Raw genomic sequence first — 16,114 nt, 5'->3', positions numbered from 1 at the left:
TGATACGTTGCAAGAGGCCTGTCTTCCTTGTCAATAGGAGAGAGCAACCCTTCCTTTTTGCCTACCTTTGCTTCTGCAATAATGCACTCGATGCAACTTTTAACTATTTTTACTACTTTAGGTCCAATTTGTGGTATATAAAATGATTTCTCGATGTAATCTTGGGTCTTTTTAGTAGCCCAATGTCCTTGGCGATGTGCCGTACGAATAGCTTCTTCTTCCATCGCTTGTGGAACGACTACCAGCTCATTTACTGGATCCTTGTATAAAATGCCATTTTTCATGTAAAAATCTTCATACGTGTTATTTTCGAGAACTTTAGAAATTGCTTTCACCAAGTCATCTCTTTGTTGCGCCTCTAAGCGAAAACTTAAAGAGTCTTCTAGCAACATACACGTCATTCGACTTAGCGCGTCAACATGCTTCATCTTCGTCGCTGGTCTATGCTCGATTACGTAGTCGAAATCTTGGAGGTACATAGCCTAACGAGCAACTCTAAGGGGCACCTCTTTTTTCTTCATGGTCAAAGCGAAAGCGTTACAATCGCTAACAATCTTTATCTTTTTCCCAATAACGTGTATTCGCCATTTTTTCAACGCCTCTATAATCGCTAGAACCTCTAACTCATATGAGTGGTACCTTTGTTCTTCAGGCCTAGTCTTTCGGCTCATATACTGTATGGGGTGGAATTGTTGGTCATCTATGTTTTTCTGAAGAAGTACTCCCCCATAGCCATACATACAAGCGTCTGTATGTATCTCTGTTTCAAGGTAGGAATTGTATAGTTTTAAAACTGGAGCTCTGACAAGCGCAGACTTAAGTTGCTGAAATGCTAAGTGCTGTTCCTCATTGAATCTAAATTCAGTGTTTTTTCTGAGTAAGTCACTCAATGGCTTCGCAATTTCCGCATACCCTTCTAAAAATCGTCTAAAATAAGAAGTCAGACCTAAGAACCTTTGAAGCGATTTCTTGTCACGCGGTAACGGAACCATCTTTACAGCCTTGACCTTCTCTTCTGATGGTTTTATGGCCCCCTCTTCAATAATGTAACCAAGAAATTGTATCTTTCGCATTAAAAACTGACACTTTTGCCACTTAATATTTAACCCGTAACCTTCCGCTCTACCCAAAACAATTTTAAGTTTTTCTAATCCATCCTCCTCATCCTGGCCCGGAATAATTATGTCGTCCATATATACCACAATGACTCCATCCTGAACTAAATCACGGAAGATAGCTGAGATGTACCGACAGAAAACGGCTGGCGAATTAGAAATTCCAAAAGGTACAAAGTTAAATTCAAACTGTGTAACAAAAGATGTATATCGCTTGGAGTTCGGTTCAACAGGAACGTGGAAAAATCCGTTGGCCAAATCCAACGTTGTAAAAATCCTAGCTCCTTGCAGTCTCTCCAACACATCATCAATAAGTGGCATTGGAAAATTGTCTCGCAGTATCTTTTCGTTTAATTTTCTAAAATCACAACACAACCGCTTGGTGCCATCCTTTTTTGAAACCAGGACAACGGGCGATGCATACTCAGAGTTGCTTTGCTGAACTATTCCATCTTTCTGCCATTTGTCCACCTGTTCGTCTATTACGCGTTGATCAGAGTACGAAACTCTACGCGGCGTTTGATAGATGGGCATATCATCAGATACGATAATTTTGATTTCAACTGGGGATTTAAAGTTCGGTACCGGGGCGTAGTTCTCTACCATGGCAGTTACTATGTCGCGTTTATCTGAGGGCAAATGCGATAATTTCAATGGCGGATCGCCATTAATACTAACCAATTCAGTTTCTAAATAAAGTGCTGTAAACTCTCTTAACAGTAAATTGTGGGTTTCATCGGTCCTATTACCGGCGCCTATTTTTGTTTTTTGTTTAAATTCAGCAGTGCCTTCTGAAAACGAGATATCTACCTTTTTCAGGATATCGTTTCCAAGCACAGCTTCATAGCGCAAGTCATTAGATTTAGTAACATGAAAAGTAACTTCTACTGTAACACTGTCTACGTTAATTTCTCTTGTTATACTACCTATTGTGTTCAATTCACTTTCTTTTATACCTACTAATCGTCGTTTCTCGCTACTCAATTCCGGATAGTTCAACTTTCGAAAAGTGTTATAGTTAATTAAACTCAAATCGGAACCCGTATCAACCATAGCATCGACAACAACATTCCCCATTTGTATCCTCTTAAAGATTAAACCACTGGCGTGATTCCTGGGTGAATTGAGCATGGTGTTAACTGTACCCTTTTCTCTTTTTATTTGTTTTCCTGAACCTCCCTTACACTCAAAACTTCGGTGTCCTACTTGACCGCACTTGAAACATTTATACTGTTTACTCGCGTTGCTACAATCTTTTGCCAGATGCGAGGTAGATGAGCACTTGTAACATTTTTTCGGTCCTTCTGTACTACTTTGTGAGGTTGATGCCTTAGGTGTATTTTGACCATAGTGCGATCTGTTTGATGACAGTCGCGAACCATGAACCCTTTCGTAGACCTTCAGATTTTCTTTTAAATCTTTAATAGTTTGTGACTGATACAGTATAATTTTATTCGCTATTGAATCGGGAATGCCCTCCACAAAATACCCAATTAAACTAACTTCATCTAATTTTATTGGCTTTGCTATTTCCAAAAGAGTATACAAATACTCTTTGAAAGACTCACTGCTCTGTTTACGACGACTTTGCAAGCGAGGATAATTTTCTGCCAAACTCATCAATGACAGACGACTTTAATGAATTCCAGTCCTTAATACCAGCCTGACTGCGCAAGAATAGCTTGGCTGCCCCTTTAAGTAGCTGTTTTGCGTACACATACTTTTGGAGTTCACTCCAACCTAATGTAATAGCGTTATCTTCGAACTCCTGTACCCAGTCATAAACGTCCAAAGTGTCGGTTCCAGTAAACGAGGGTAGGCTGTCTGAATGTCCTTTAAAGTAAAGTTAGGTCTCATCACTACGGTTTGTGGAGTACGATTGACTGCTTCTTCATAAGCTGATTATCTTTCGCTTTCTTCACCGTCGCTCTGTAGGAGTTCATAATACCGAAGAAGTTCACTCTTACGTCCTTGTACTTTTCTTTTAAAGTCTCTACTGTCATTGCTAAGATCGTCTGGGCGTTCATGGTCTTACAGACTTATAAATATTAAGATTTAAATAGTTCAAGAATATGCAGTTAAATTAAAAGTATAATATAATAATATAATTATAAGTTTGTTAGAACAATCGTTGTTATAAATTATCTTTTAGTATGCAATTTTTAACGCTTGATTTAGGTGGATAATATTACAAAGTTAAAATGTAGTAGAATTGTATAACATTCATTCATATTATCTTGACTTTATAGTGGTAGATATTCTTTTTATATTTGAAAAGCTACGATTAGCATATATCGTAGTTATGTAAATTTCAAGCTTGTGTACATGCGCTTTAGAATATTCAATTCAGTTATCTTTGTTTGTTTTGATTACTATATTTTAAACTTATGATCTTCAAAGCAATCTATTTTCCTCTTTACTCTTTCATATTGAAATATGTACCTATTATTAATAGCAATGCTCTCGGCTCTTCTACTTCCAAATATTCTTAACTCTCCGTCAGACACATGTTTCGATTGGCACATTCGGTACGCATGAGTCTTACTGGACCCACATGCAAATTGTATACATTTATATAGAAATTATGTGCAACATTTGTTCAGTTAAACTTATTTATTGTATGTTATTCAAATATTTACTTAATTTAAGAGCTTTCTTTTTTTTATTTTATTATTTAAATACACTGGCGATCAAAACTGAGTGCATGTTCGACATTTTATTACTTACAGTGACATAACTTTTTTAATAATAAGCGGATTGCTTTGAAATTTTCAGCAATTTGTCTTTATTATCTTAAACTATGTTCACATATCAATATTATCCCAATCAAAGCTCGTTTTTTAATCACCCCGTTTACACAGGCAAATCTCAGATTATTAGCCATCAAATTTGTTGTGCTTGTTATTCTCACATCTCAAGGAAAAGTTATGTATTTTATTAAAAAGACCTTTACAAACCTCTTTTACTTGCTAGCGTACATTTTTGTTTACTTTCACATTTGGCATTTCTCCTCTCTTTCGCAAAAACAATCAATAAAACTAGGATGGACACCGAAAAGTTATCGGTTAAATCTGAGATTATTTTATAATTACAGATTAACAAGGGACGAATTTTATATGGCTAATCTCTTGTTATAATTACAGATTAGGGTGTTAAGCTCGTAAATGAGGATAATCTACTTATATGTGAACCTAGTNTAGGATAATCTACTTATATGTGAACCTAGTATTAGGTATAAAGCCTAGTATACAGAAAAATTAACAAGTGATTCACAGCGAAAACGCAAAGCAACTCTCTTCACTCACTTTTGAACTTTTCTGTTTTGAGATTTTAGGTGGCATATATCAAGAGGATTGTGGAGACTCCTTTGCTTTTAATAGCGATTTTAATACGTCTGGGAATGCTCTCTACTGAGTTTTCTATGATTTCGCTTGGAATATTACCCCATTATAATTTTACTCGCCTCCAAAGCTCTTCCAGGTTACTGGAGCTCGCTTGTGCTATGCTAATCCTCTCTTGACCAGAGCGCTCAATTTTTCGATAGCTTTGAGATCTGGGATTTGTGCTGGCCACCATGTTAGATGTTTTTCTTGGCATGGTGTTTTTGAAGATATTGATAAGGTCTTTCCCAAAAATGTGCCTTTTTATCACTTTGGAAACAATTAATTTTCGTTCCATCGGACCATATTACCCCTTTTCAGTCCAAAAGCTCCAAGTCTCGTGACTTTTACAAAATTTCAGCGGCAGCTTAATGGCTTGGGATGTTTTACTTGCTGGCATTTGGTGCCATGGGTTAATATAAAAGGTATAATGAACATATCTTCCAAACAAATTTGCCGGACTTTGTAGACAAAAGCGCAAACCCTGCGGAAGAAGTTGTTTGCCAGCAGGATGGAGATCCAAAGGATTCTAAAAATATTCGACACCGCCGGCTGCTTGAGCAAAATTTTCACGTAATGCAGTGGGCAGCGCAAATCCCAGACCTCAACACCAACGAAAAATTGAGCGCTGTGGTCAAGAGAGGATTAGCATAGCACAAGCGAGCTCCAGTAACATGGAAGAGCTTTGGAGGCGAGTAAAATTGTAATGGGGTAATATTCCATTGCATTCCGTTGCATTCCTTCATTTTAGGTAAAAATCATCTCTTGCCATGATAATTCAAAAATTTAAAAGAAAATTTGAGAAACGGTTGCATTCCTTCATTTTAGGTAAAAATTACATAGGAATATATGTGGGTCCACCCAGACCTACAGTATCGGTCATATCTATAGCACGCCATTTCAAAGTGATATTGTGTGCCACTTATGTTTATTTATTTATTTTTAAGAATTTTCAATTAAAATTTAGTTCATTCTCAGACAAACCCCATATATACCCAAGTTTAACAATTTGTAGAAAACTTCAAAAAAGTGCAATAAAATTTCACCTAAATTTCAAACTTTTTTCTCGGAAGTGTTAGAATTTTTAAACAGTTTTTTAGCCCCTGCAATTTTAGTCTGATAATGTGCAAATTTCAAGTGGGTACGAATTACCGTTAATTTTTTAGAATTTTTTTTTTTTGTCGCATTGGCTTCCATATAATGAATAAACTCAATTTATTTGTGTATGGAAGAAAACCGCAACACCTTTGGCGAAAAAAATTCTAAAAAATCAACGGCAACCATTTAGCCATTTGAAACTTGCACATTATCAGACTAAAATTGATTGGTCTACAAAACTGTGTATTCAGAAAAATTCTAACACTTCCGAGAAAAAAGTTTGAAATTTATATGAAAATTTGTTGCACTTTTTTGTAGTATTATACAAATTGTTAAACTTGGGTTTATATGGGTTTTGTTAGAGAAAGAACTATATTTTAATTGAAAATTCTTAAAAACAAATTAATAAACATAAGTGGCACACAATATCACTTTGAAATGGCGTGCTATAGATATGACCGATACAGTATGTGTTACGAATGTGGTGTATTAATCAACATGTCTATATATCTAGCTTTATATATATGATACCGACATGATTTTTTACAGATTGGTAGTTCACTAAACTGTAGTAAGCTACCTGAAATTTCAAGCCTCTAGCTATATTTAAAGTACCTTTTTTTGTAATTTGAAAATGGAAAAGGCTTGTATACATGCACTGTAAAATATTTAATTCAATTCATCTTTGTTTGTTTTGATTACGATATTCTTAAAACTTTTATCTGCAAAGTAATCTGTTTTCCTATTTACTCTCACGCATTGACCTATGTATTTTTTTATAGCAATGCTTTCGATTCTTTCTATTTCTAGATATTCCTATGCATACTTACAATAGTGGGATTCATCTAAACCGATAACTTTATCAAGCAGATAATCTTATAAGTTTATGCACTCTGTTACATGAACGACCCACACTCTCTTTTCGTTTACACATGCGACAATAGTCGTGTTTTCTTTCGTTATAAAGCGCAGTGTCACTAACTTTATACTACTAGCACGGGGATAAAGAAATTATAGAAACTACCTCACTAAATTGGAAAAAATTATATTTACGAGATATCTATTTAAATAAATGTACATATAACATAAAGGCTATTTATTTGAAGCAAGTTATAAGAAACAATGGCAGAATGTCTGTTTGTGTATGAATTCATTTGTCACGGCTACCAAACTTTGCGAATTATCAGTGAAACAAAACAAACAGACGGGATAATAATTGAACCAGATCTCTATCAGGATCATATCGTTGTTGAATTTGCGTGCAAAATTTGTATGCGGATCCCGATTATTGCCTAAGAAAACATAGCTAGAGTTGCAACAGAGTTGCATTGTCTTCAGTTTATCAAGTTTATTCAGTGAAATCGCTGGATAAATTTATCAGAAATGTGTAAACGAGGTTCCATACAAATTTTGACAGTTCATTTATAAGGTTTACACAATTATAAGTTTATACGGTTTACAATGCATTTATAAGGTTTAATGAATACCCTTAATCTATTGGTACCTCTTTAACTTTCTGTTTTGTAATTACTCGCGCTTCTAACTCCTTTCTGTTGACTCTATTGCTATTATCTTCTGTCTATAGCTGTGCGACTTTTGTTGCTTCAATTTTCGATACTTCGACTTTCGTTAATTTCATTTATAAATCTTCTCCTCTGTACGAATTTCTGCTTTTTCTGTAGCTGTGCGCTTCTCGGTGTATAGCTGTGCTGCTTTCACTACTTCGACTTTCGTTTGTTCACTTTTAGACTTTCGCTGCTTCAATTTTCGATGCTTCGGCTGTCGTTAAATTTGTTTATAACTCTTCTGCACCATGAACGAAATACACAAGATCACGCCTTCCCGAAAGAAAGAAAAAAGTTATTTTCTAGCTGTTGAAATCTCGACGCCATCTTTGTTGGAAGAAGTAAACAATGAAGAGAACAAAAAAAAAACTGCGTAATTGTTGAACGCATGAATAATCATTTTTATTATGCAAATTCTTCTATAAATCATGTCGTTGTGTTAAATTATTCTTTACCTTATGTGTGCACACGTTGTCACAAGCGAAAATTAAGAAAATTGCAGTAAAAAGCCACCACCAAATTGTAAACAACGAACAAATGTAAACAAACGGCTAATGTCAAAGTCGCCCAACTTTTTTCCTAAATGCGATTATAACGGGCTACTAAGAAGAAGGCGTGATCTTGTATTTTTGGTTCATGCTTCTGCACTGTCTCTGTAGCTGTGCCCTTCTCAGTGTATAGCTGTGCTGCTTTCACTGCTTCCACTCCCGTTAATTTTATACATTTTCTTCTCTTTACTTATTTCTGCGATCTCTGTAGCTTTACCCTTCTCAATATATAGCTGTGCGGCTTCCACTGCTTCGACTTTCGTTAATTTATAAATTTTCTCCTCTTTACTGATTTCTGCGATATATGTAGCTGTACCTTTCTCAGTGTATAGCTGTGAGGCTTCCACTGCTTCGACCTTCGACTTTTCTCCTCTTTACTGATTTTTGTGGAGTTTGTACCCGTACTCTTCTAAATCTGTAGCTGTGCGGCTTACACTCCTTTGTACGACTGTCATAACTGCTTCAAATTTAAAATCACCTTTTTCTCTCTTTCACGATCGCTAAACTTTTACATGAATTGATTTTCCGCTTTATGTACAAAATTCAAACTTCGTATGTAACGGTCCTTTCACGAAATTTGCACGTCGAGAAAATTCTTTTCAGCTGCACTCTTCTTAGTCTATAGCTGCACTGGGTTATACTTCTGGTTTTGGCTATCGTAACTCCTTCAAATTCAAAATTCACTTCTTTATTCTTTCATATCTTTGATATTCAGCTTTACAAAATTTGAACTTCGTATGTAACGGCCGTTTCATGCAATTTGCATTTCGAGAAAATTCTTTTCAGCCATAACCTTCAAACACTTATTTATGCTTTTTCCGCAAATAACGCAAACTTTGCAAATCAACTTTCAATACTCATTTTCATTTTAATTTCGACAAAACAATTTTATTCGTTTTAAACTTTTTCACATGTTTCATTGTTTCACAACTGGCTCATATTCAATGCTTGAGTCTTTTAAATCGCGATTTACACTACCCCGATGAGCATTTCGATTTTGGCTCTTTAGTTCATTCGCGGTTGAGTCCCCAAATTTGTGAGAAACAAGTAAAACAGATTTAGTTCTTCGTAACTAATAATGTTTCTTTATTTTAAATTATTTGTTAAAACATAGGCATAGCTAGATGCGATTCGTTTGAAGGTAAAATGGCAACTGTCCTTTCGGTTTTCAAACAAGTAAGCCTCATGTCTTTTTCGTCAAGTTGTGGTATGTATGTATATCAGGTCCGTAGAGTTGCATTTTAAAGTATCTAATGGGTTCGTCCACTTCTTGTCGTTCGTCTGCGTGTCATTCCCACATATATTTTGTTATATATTAAACTATTGCTTTGCTAGTAATTACTCTTAAAGAACTAGCTTAATCTGGCAACATTGTTAACATTGAATTAATATGTTCATGAACATATGTATGTATACTTATGCGTACTCTGTTATACTCTAACTACAAGTATATAACATCTTCTCATTTTCGTTGTTGGTGTTTCCGACAGGGTAGGAGTATGATGTAATGTGGAACGATTTTCCGTCATCCCTTGTCAAATTTGGTTTGGAGACAAACCGGTTTCGGCGTTGTGCCATCTTCAGTGTAATTTTTCGTTCTCTTATATAACATCTGTTATTGGTAATGTTAAACCTCTTGGCATTTAAGCTTTTACTTATATTTAGTTTTAATAAAGTTTAGTTGCATATTACACCTTGTTTCACTTGGACTTATCAGCTGGCGACGAGGAGTAAAAACGCATCACGTGTGATAAAAAAATAAAAAATAAGCCTTGTATATTTGCAATTTTCGATTCAGTAAATAATTATGCCAGACGAAAAAGCAACTGCAAACACTTACAATGTGTTTTTCAAGCAAGTTCTGGAACAGCAGCAGGAGTTCACCCAAAAAATCCTTGATGGACAAAAAGTGTGGATGGAGTCTGTTCTAAGAGACAAAGCTGGTGGACGTGTAGAAGGTTCCATGGTACCATCATTCCACGCATTCAACAAGGAACTCCAAAGTTGGGACTCCTATTTGGAACAGTTGAACCAACATTTTCTTGCATACGCTGTCTGCGCACCAGAAAAGAAAAAGTTATTTTTCTTGTCGTGGCTGGGAAGCGACACTTTCGAGCTCTTGATGAAACTTCTCGGCAGTCAGGATTTGCAAACGCAAAACTATGTCGATCTAACAGTAAAATTGACAGACCACTTCAAGAAAGAAGTTCATGGGATTTCTGCGCGTTATAATTTTAACAAATGTAGCATGAAGCCGAACCAAAGCTACAAAGAGTGGGTAGCGGATTTGCGAGGGTTAGCTCGTCAGTGCAATTTCGTTTGTAATGCCGATAATTGCGCTCATGAGTACATTGATGAGATGATATGAGATATGATAATGTTAAATACTCCGCACGATTCCGTTCGCACTTCTGCTTTACAAAATGGCAACCCAACGTTAGCAGAAGTTCTACTCATAGATGAATCATTTAAGAGCACAACGAAGGCAGTTCAGTCTCTCAAGGAACCATCGGCCTCTTCAGGCAAAGCCACTTCATTGGTAAATGCAGTTCAAAGCTCAGAAGCTTCTCGTACATCTCGGGTTAGTAACAATAACAAGCAGAGTGAGTACAAGTCATGCTCAGGCTGTGGTACCTCACATAGCCGCGAGCAGTGTAAATTTAAAAACGCTGTGTGCCGTAAGTGTGGTATGGTAGGGCATATAGCACCGGTATGCATGGCGAAAGGTACGAATAAGTACATGAAGAAAAACACAACGGAGCAACAATGCACACAGAAAACTTCCAAGCGAAACAACAAACATAGGTGCAATGAGGTGGATACAATACAGAAAAATAAAAATTTCATCGACTTAAAAGTAATGAATAAACTAATAAAGTTCCAGATGGATTCCGGTGCGTCTCTTTCTATTATAACGTTAGAAACTTGCAAAGAACTAAATAATCCACCACTTAGCCCGTGTAATAGGTCGATATTCGGATTCGGCAACACCAAAATCCATACTCTTGGGGAACTCAAGGTAAATGCAATATGTGGTGCAAAACAAAAGCAAGTCAATTTGGTGGTCGCTCGCGTGCACAATGGTAATAATCTGTTCGGTGCAGATCTCTTCGAAGCCTTTGGGTACAAAATACAACAAGTACTCACTTTTAATGACTCAATGCCCGAGGTAAACGCGCTCCTAGAAAAATACAGTCAAATTTTTGAGCCAGCCCTAGGCACCGTAAACTGTTTTAAAGCAAGTGTTAAACTAAAACCCGAGGCCCTGCCAAATTTTTTTAAGAGCAGGCCTATTCCGTTCGCACTCATGCCTAAATTCACCGAAGAGGCAAATAGACTGGTTATCGCTGGAATTTGCAAACCGGTGCAATTTAGTGAGTGGGCATCACCTATAGTTCTCGCGTCAAAACCCGACGGTTCGATTCGGATATGTGGAGACTTTAAGGTGTCCATAAACAAACAAATTGATGTTGAGCGCTATCCGTTGCCAACGCGCGAAACCTTGCTCCATTTAGTGCGGTACGGCAAGCAGTTTTCTAAAATAGAACTGAAAGATGCATATTTGCAGTTAGAGTTAGACGACGAAGCAGTTTTAGTGGTGAGCACGAATGCCATATGGCATCGCAAGCGCCCCAGCAATTTTTAAACAATTTTTGGAGCAGCTTCTACATGGTATTGAGGGTTGCGCAAATTATCTAGACGACATAATTGTGACCGCGCCAACAGTCGCAGAGCGATTAAATTAAATTTTCATGCGCCTCCAAACCAGTGGTATAAAATGCAAAAAGGGAAAGTGCGTGTTTTTCAAAGACGAAATTGAGTATTTAGGTAGACGAATCAGTGCTAGGGGTATTTCACCAGACGAGGCAGGGGTGGAGGCTGTTAGAAAACTACGCAGTCCGCAAAATCTTAAGGATCTTGAGGCCTTTCTAGGTAAAGTTAATTATTACCATAATTTTATCCCGAATTTTTCACAACTAGCAGCGTCTCTCAATCAGCTGCGACGGAAGAACGTTCATTTTAACTGGGGAAAGGCGCAAAAGCACGCCATTGCATCTTTAAAAGACGCGATTGTGAAGGCAGCGCAGTCAGCGCATTACCAAGAGCACCTACCTCTTCTTCTTGCTACTGATGCATCTTCGCACGGCATAGGGCTGTGATCTCACATACCTATCCGGATGGCACAGAGAGGCCAATAGCCTTTGCATCTAAAACGCTTGACCAAAACCAGATAAAATACAGCCAGATTGAAAAAGAGGCTTTATTCATCGTATTTGGCGTACAGCGACTTCATCAATACCTGTATGGCCGTAAGTTTACGTTGATTACGGATCATAAACCGCTTGTGAGCGTCTTTAGTCCGGACAAGCATTTGCCTACGATGACGTCACACCGACTCCAACGCTGGGCAATTACCTTGATGGCCTATCAATACGACATTCGGTATAAACCAACAGCGCAACATTGGAATGCCGATGCACTCTCGCGGTTACCCATCGCAACTGACCCAATGTGGATCATCTCGAAACACCTGTAAACCCCCCCTTTATACGAAAACATCTAGAAGCAGATGAAACTCTAAAGAAAGTTCGCAGCTTTATACGTAATGGCTGGCCGAAGCACCTAACCGCAAGCGATTCGCATCTTGTACCATTATTCAACAAAAAGCTTTATTTAACTGTTAATAATAACATTATTTACTTGCAGGGCCAAGCAAACCGAGTTGTTATTCCAATTGCATTACGTAAACGCATTTTGCTCAAACTAAACAGATAGATCCCTCATCTCGACTAACTGCCGTTTACACAGGCCACTGGGCCGTGGGAATCCATGCGGCAAGACTAGGACTGGAACACAACATATCTTGTCGTAGTTGTAATTCACCAGATGCAGAAGAAACGGTGGATCATCTGCTCTGCGATTGCCCAGCACTATGTAGGACTAGAATCAGGCTTCTAGGCAAACCCTGCTTCTGCGGTTTAACAGACATAAGTGATATTAACCCACTGCAAGATCTTAAGTTCTTGAACTCCACAGGCTGGGTTTGAGATATATAACCGACTTCTGCTGCTTTCTTTTCGGGCTTTCTTTTCAGGTTTGAATTGCGAGTAGTGGTTTTAAAACGGCACGCATAAGTGTTAATTGGAGTTGTTAAACTCGCCACTTCAACCAACCAACCAACCAAACGCATTTTGCAGCTTTTACATGACGGCCACTGGGGTGTTGTGAAGATGAAACAGCTTGCGCGCAGCTACTGCTGGTGGCCCGGTATTGACAAAAACATCGAAAACGTTGCTAAGGAGTGCGAAAGTTGTAAAACTAACTCATCTAGCCCAGCGGGCGAGAACAGTAATTGGCCAGTAGCCATCTGACCATGGGAGCGTGTTCACATTGATTTTGTCGGCCCTATATTCAATTGTATGTGGCTCGTGTGCGTAGACGCGTACTCCCAATACCCCTACGTGACACAAATGAAAACAACGAGGACAACTGATACCATTATGGCTCTCTCCGCTATATTCGCCATTGAAGGGCTCCCCGAAACGCTTGTCAGCGACAATGGGCCGCAGATAACGGCCGATATGTTCAAACAATTTTGTGCCGGCAATGGCATAAAGCATATCACATCAGCTCCTTTCCACCCGGCGTCAAATGGCTTAGCTGAGCGTTTTGTGCGTACTTTTATAACGGCAATGTTAAAAAATATACGAGATGGGTTGCCAATTTCCGCTGCTTTAATAAAGTACCTATCGACTTATCGCTCAGTACCCAATGCTGCAGGTAAGACGCCTGTTCAATTATTGCATGGCCGTACCGTACGCACCTTGCTGTCGCAAACGTTGCCAATTACTCATAAGCAAAATGAGTCACAACGATACAGCAGCCCAAAGTTTAAACCTTCGCAACCGGTATACTTACTCGCGAGGTTCAAAATGGATGAGGTCACATCGACCAGAGTGCTGGGAAAAATGATGTACGTCGTTCAAAAACTCCGATTGGTTATCAAAAACGGCGTCAAAACCAACTGAAGGAAACGTGTGAAGAGCTTCCGCTTGCACAATCATACCCGGACGTCGCTACACAAAAACGGCTGTCTGGAGCAGAGCGCGTTGTGGAACGCAGCTCTAATGCTGCCGCTGATCCGAGCACACCACTTAGAGGATTGTCCGTAGCTGAACCACTTCGTAGAAGTGAGTGCAACAGGAAACCAGTGGATCTTTTTAAGGCCGAAGATTTTCGTAAATAGGGGTGTATAAATGTTATATATTCAACTATTGCTTTGCTAGTAAATACTCTTAAAAAACTAGGTTAATCTGGCAACATTGTTAACATTGAATTAAATGTACATGAACATATGTATGTATACTTATGCATACTCTGTTATACTCTAAATACCAGTATATAACATCTGTTATTGGTAATGTTAAACCTCTTGACATTTAAGCTTTTACTTATATTTAGTTTTAATAAAGTTTAGTTGCATATTACACCTTGTTTCACTTGGACGTATCATATTTATGAAACATTTTCTCTTTTGCAGTTTATGTATGGCCGATTTGTTGTTTTGTGCCATAGTGCTACCTTTCAGTGCTTTAAGATTTATTCAAGGCACGTGGACACATGGAAGATTCCTTTGCAAACTAATTCCTTTCATCCAATATGGCAACATTGGAGTTTCGTTGTTATGTATAGCAATGATTACAATTAACAGGTAAGAACCCGTGATGATTTAGTGAAAATTATCTGCAATATTTTTTAAAACAAACCCTGCCAAATTAATTCAAGCATCGATAAACGTTATACATACATATAATTTAGATACAGTTCCGTTAATGTGGTGTAATCACTACGCCGGACACTGGGGCCGGGCCATATAAGCGGGTGCTCAAAATTCTGAAATCATTTTCTTTCCATTAGACTCGCTTGAACTACTTTTTAAGAGTAAAATTTTGACGTCTTAACCCATTACTGATCATGCATTAACCCATTGGTAACCCAGTTTTTTGTAGTATCTTTTGTTAATTTAGTTCAATTTTATTATTATGCAAATTATGAATAATTTTACCCATTTACGACTTTGACTTAACGCATTGATGACCATATTTTAACCCATTAGTTGCCAATTTTATTAAAAATAGGTAAGTTTAGGTTACAATATAATCAGGAAGAACAAGTCCTTTCGTTTCGAGGATAGCTTTATCAATGAATTCGCAATACTTAGAACTAAGTTAAAAGCGACAAAACGTAATAACAGTAACAATGTGTGTATTTGTTGTAATCACTATTAAAGAGCATGAGACAGGGAAAGTCATTTATATAGAGATCAGTTAGATAGTAAAAGATAGGAAATAGATACACAAATTTACGTTTCAATGTAAAACATAGTAGGATATGTGCACTAGCGTGGGCCGAAAATTTGTTTTTTTTTTCGAATTTTGATTGGTAACAGCAAAAATATTGTTCATTATGCTGTAAAAACAATCTATACGAAAGATGAAAATTTTTGGTCAATAACTTAGGCTCGCCCAAGTGCATCAAAGTTTAAGTGCTAAAAAATAAATTTCTTGGCTTACTTCGATTCTCTACAAAAAGGTCCATATACCAAATTATACATAGTGCAGCGAACTAAAATTCAGCGGCTCCGCTGGCTTGGCTATGTCGTTCGGATGGACAGAAACGCTCCTGCTCTGAAAATATTCAACGCGGGCCGCGATGCTGGGAACAGAGGAAGAGGAAGGCCTCCTCTGCGTTGGAAAGACCAGGTGGAGAAGGACTTGGCTTCACTTGGCATTTTCAATTGGCGTCAGTTAGCACAGAAGAGATATGACTGGCGTGCTGTTTTGGACTCGGCCAAAATCGCTTAGGCGGTTACAGCGCCAAATAAGAAGAAGAAGAATACTTTCGAAGATAATTGCAATTTTAGTAAACAAATTTATTTATTAATTTTTATTTTTTTGAGCACATTGAACTTTGATGGACTTGGGCGAGCCTAAGATATTGAACAAAAATGTTCATCTTTCGCACAGATTGTTTTAAGAGCATAATGAACCATACTTTTGCTATTACCAATCAAATTTCTATAAAAAAACGGATTTTCGGCCCACGCTAATGTGCATGGTCAAAAGAAAGTTGAAAGAACAAGTTTTTTAAGCAAATGTGACCTGGTCTACGGAAAGGGGGCTTAGGTGTCAAAAAATCAATTTTCACTTTTTGGTTGATTCGGATGGAAGATGAGATGCTTTTTCACGTGGTGAAAAGCAGAAAATCCTAACTTGCTTAGAAGTGTACTAAAAATGTAGAGAAAGAAGAGTAAAAATACGACAAAATATAATTTATTGGTAATGAACAAAATACATTGAATTATAAGCTATAAAGACATGATTATACACTAGAAAAACGTATTATGG

General features: G+C 37.6%; 1 protein-coding gene across 1 annotated transcript in view; it reads left to right on the top strand.

Annotated features, from left to right (window-relative positions):
• Positions 1-889: 889 nt before the first annotated feature.
• The window catches only part of moody (G-protein coupled receptor moody), a 49,170-nt gene continuing 33,945 nt past the window's right edge, over positions 890-16,114 (top strand). Inside the window, exons 1-4 of the mRNA XM_017621861.1 lie at positions 890-897; positions 963-979; positions 4,443-4,449; positions 14,248-14,418. Coding sequence (XP_017477350.1) covers positions 890-897; positions 963-979; positions 4,443-4,449; positions 14,248-14,418 — 203 coding nt within the window. The remainder of the gene's footprint in view (positions 898-962; positions 980-4,442; positions 4,450-14,247; positions 14,419-16,114) is intronic.

This window comes from Rhagoletis zephyria, unplaced genomic scaffold (genome assembly GCF_001687245.7).
Source record: "Rhagoletis zephyria isolate East Lansing unplaced genomic scaffold, Rhagoletis_zephyria_1.1 Rzeph_scaffold_02612, whole genome shotgun sequence".
Taxonomy (NCBI): Eukaryota; Metazoa; Arthropoda; class Insecta; order Diptera; family Tephritidae; genus Rhagoletis; species Rhagoletis zephyria.
The sequence above is the reverse complement of the archived record's forward strand: the minus strand, read 5'-3'. Positions and strand labels throughout refer to the sequence as shown.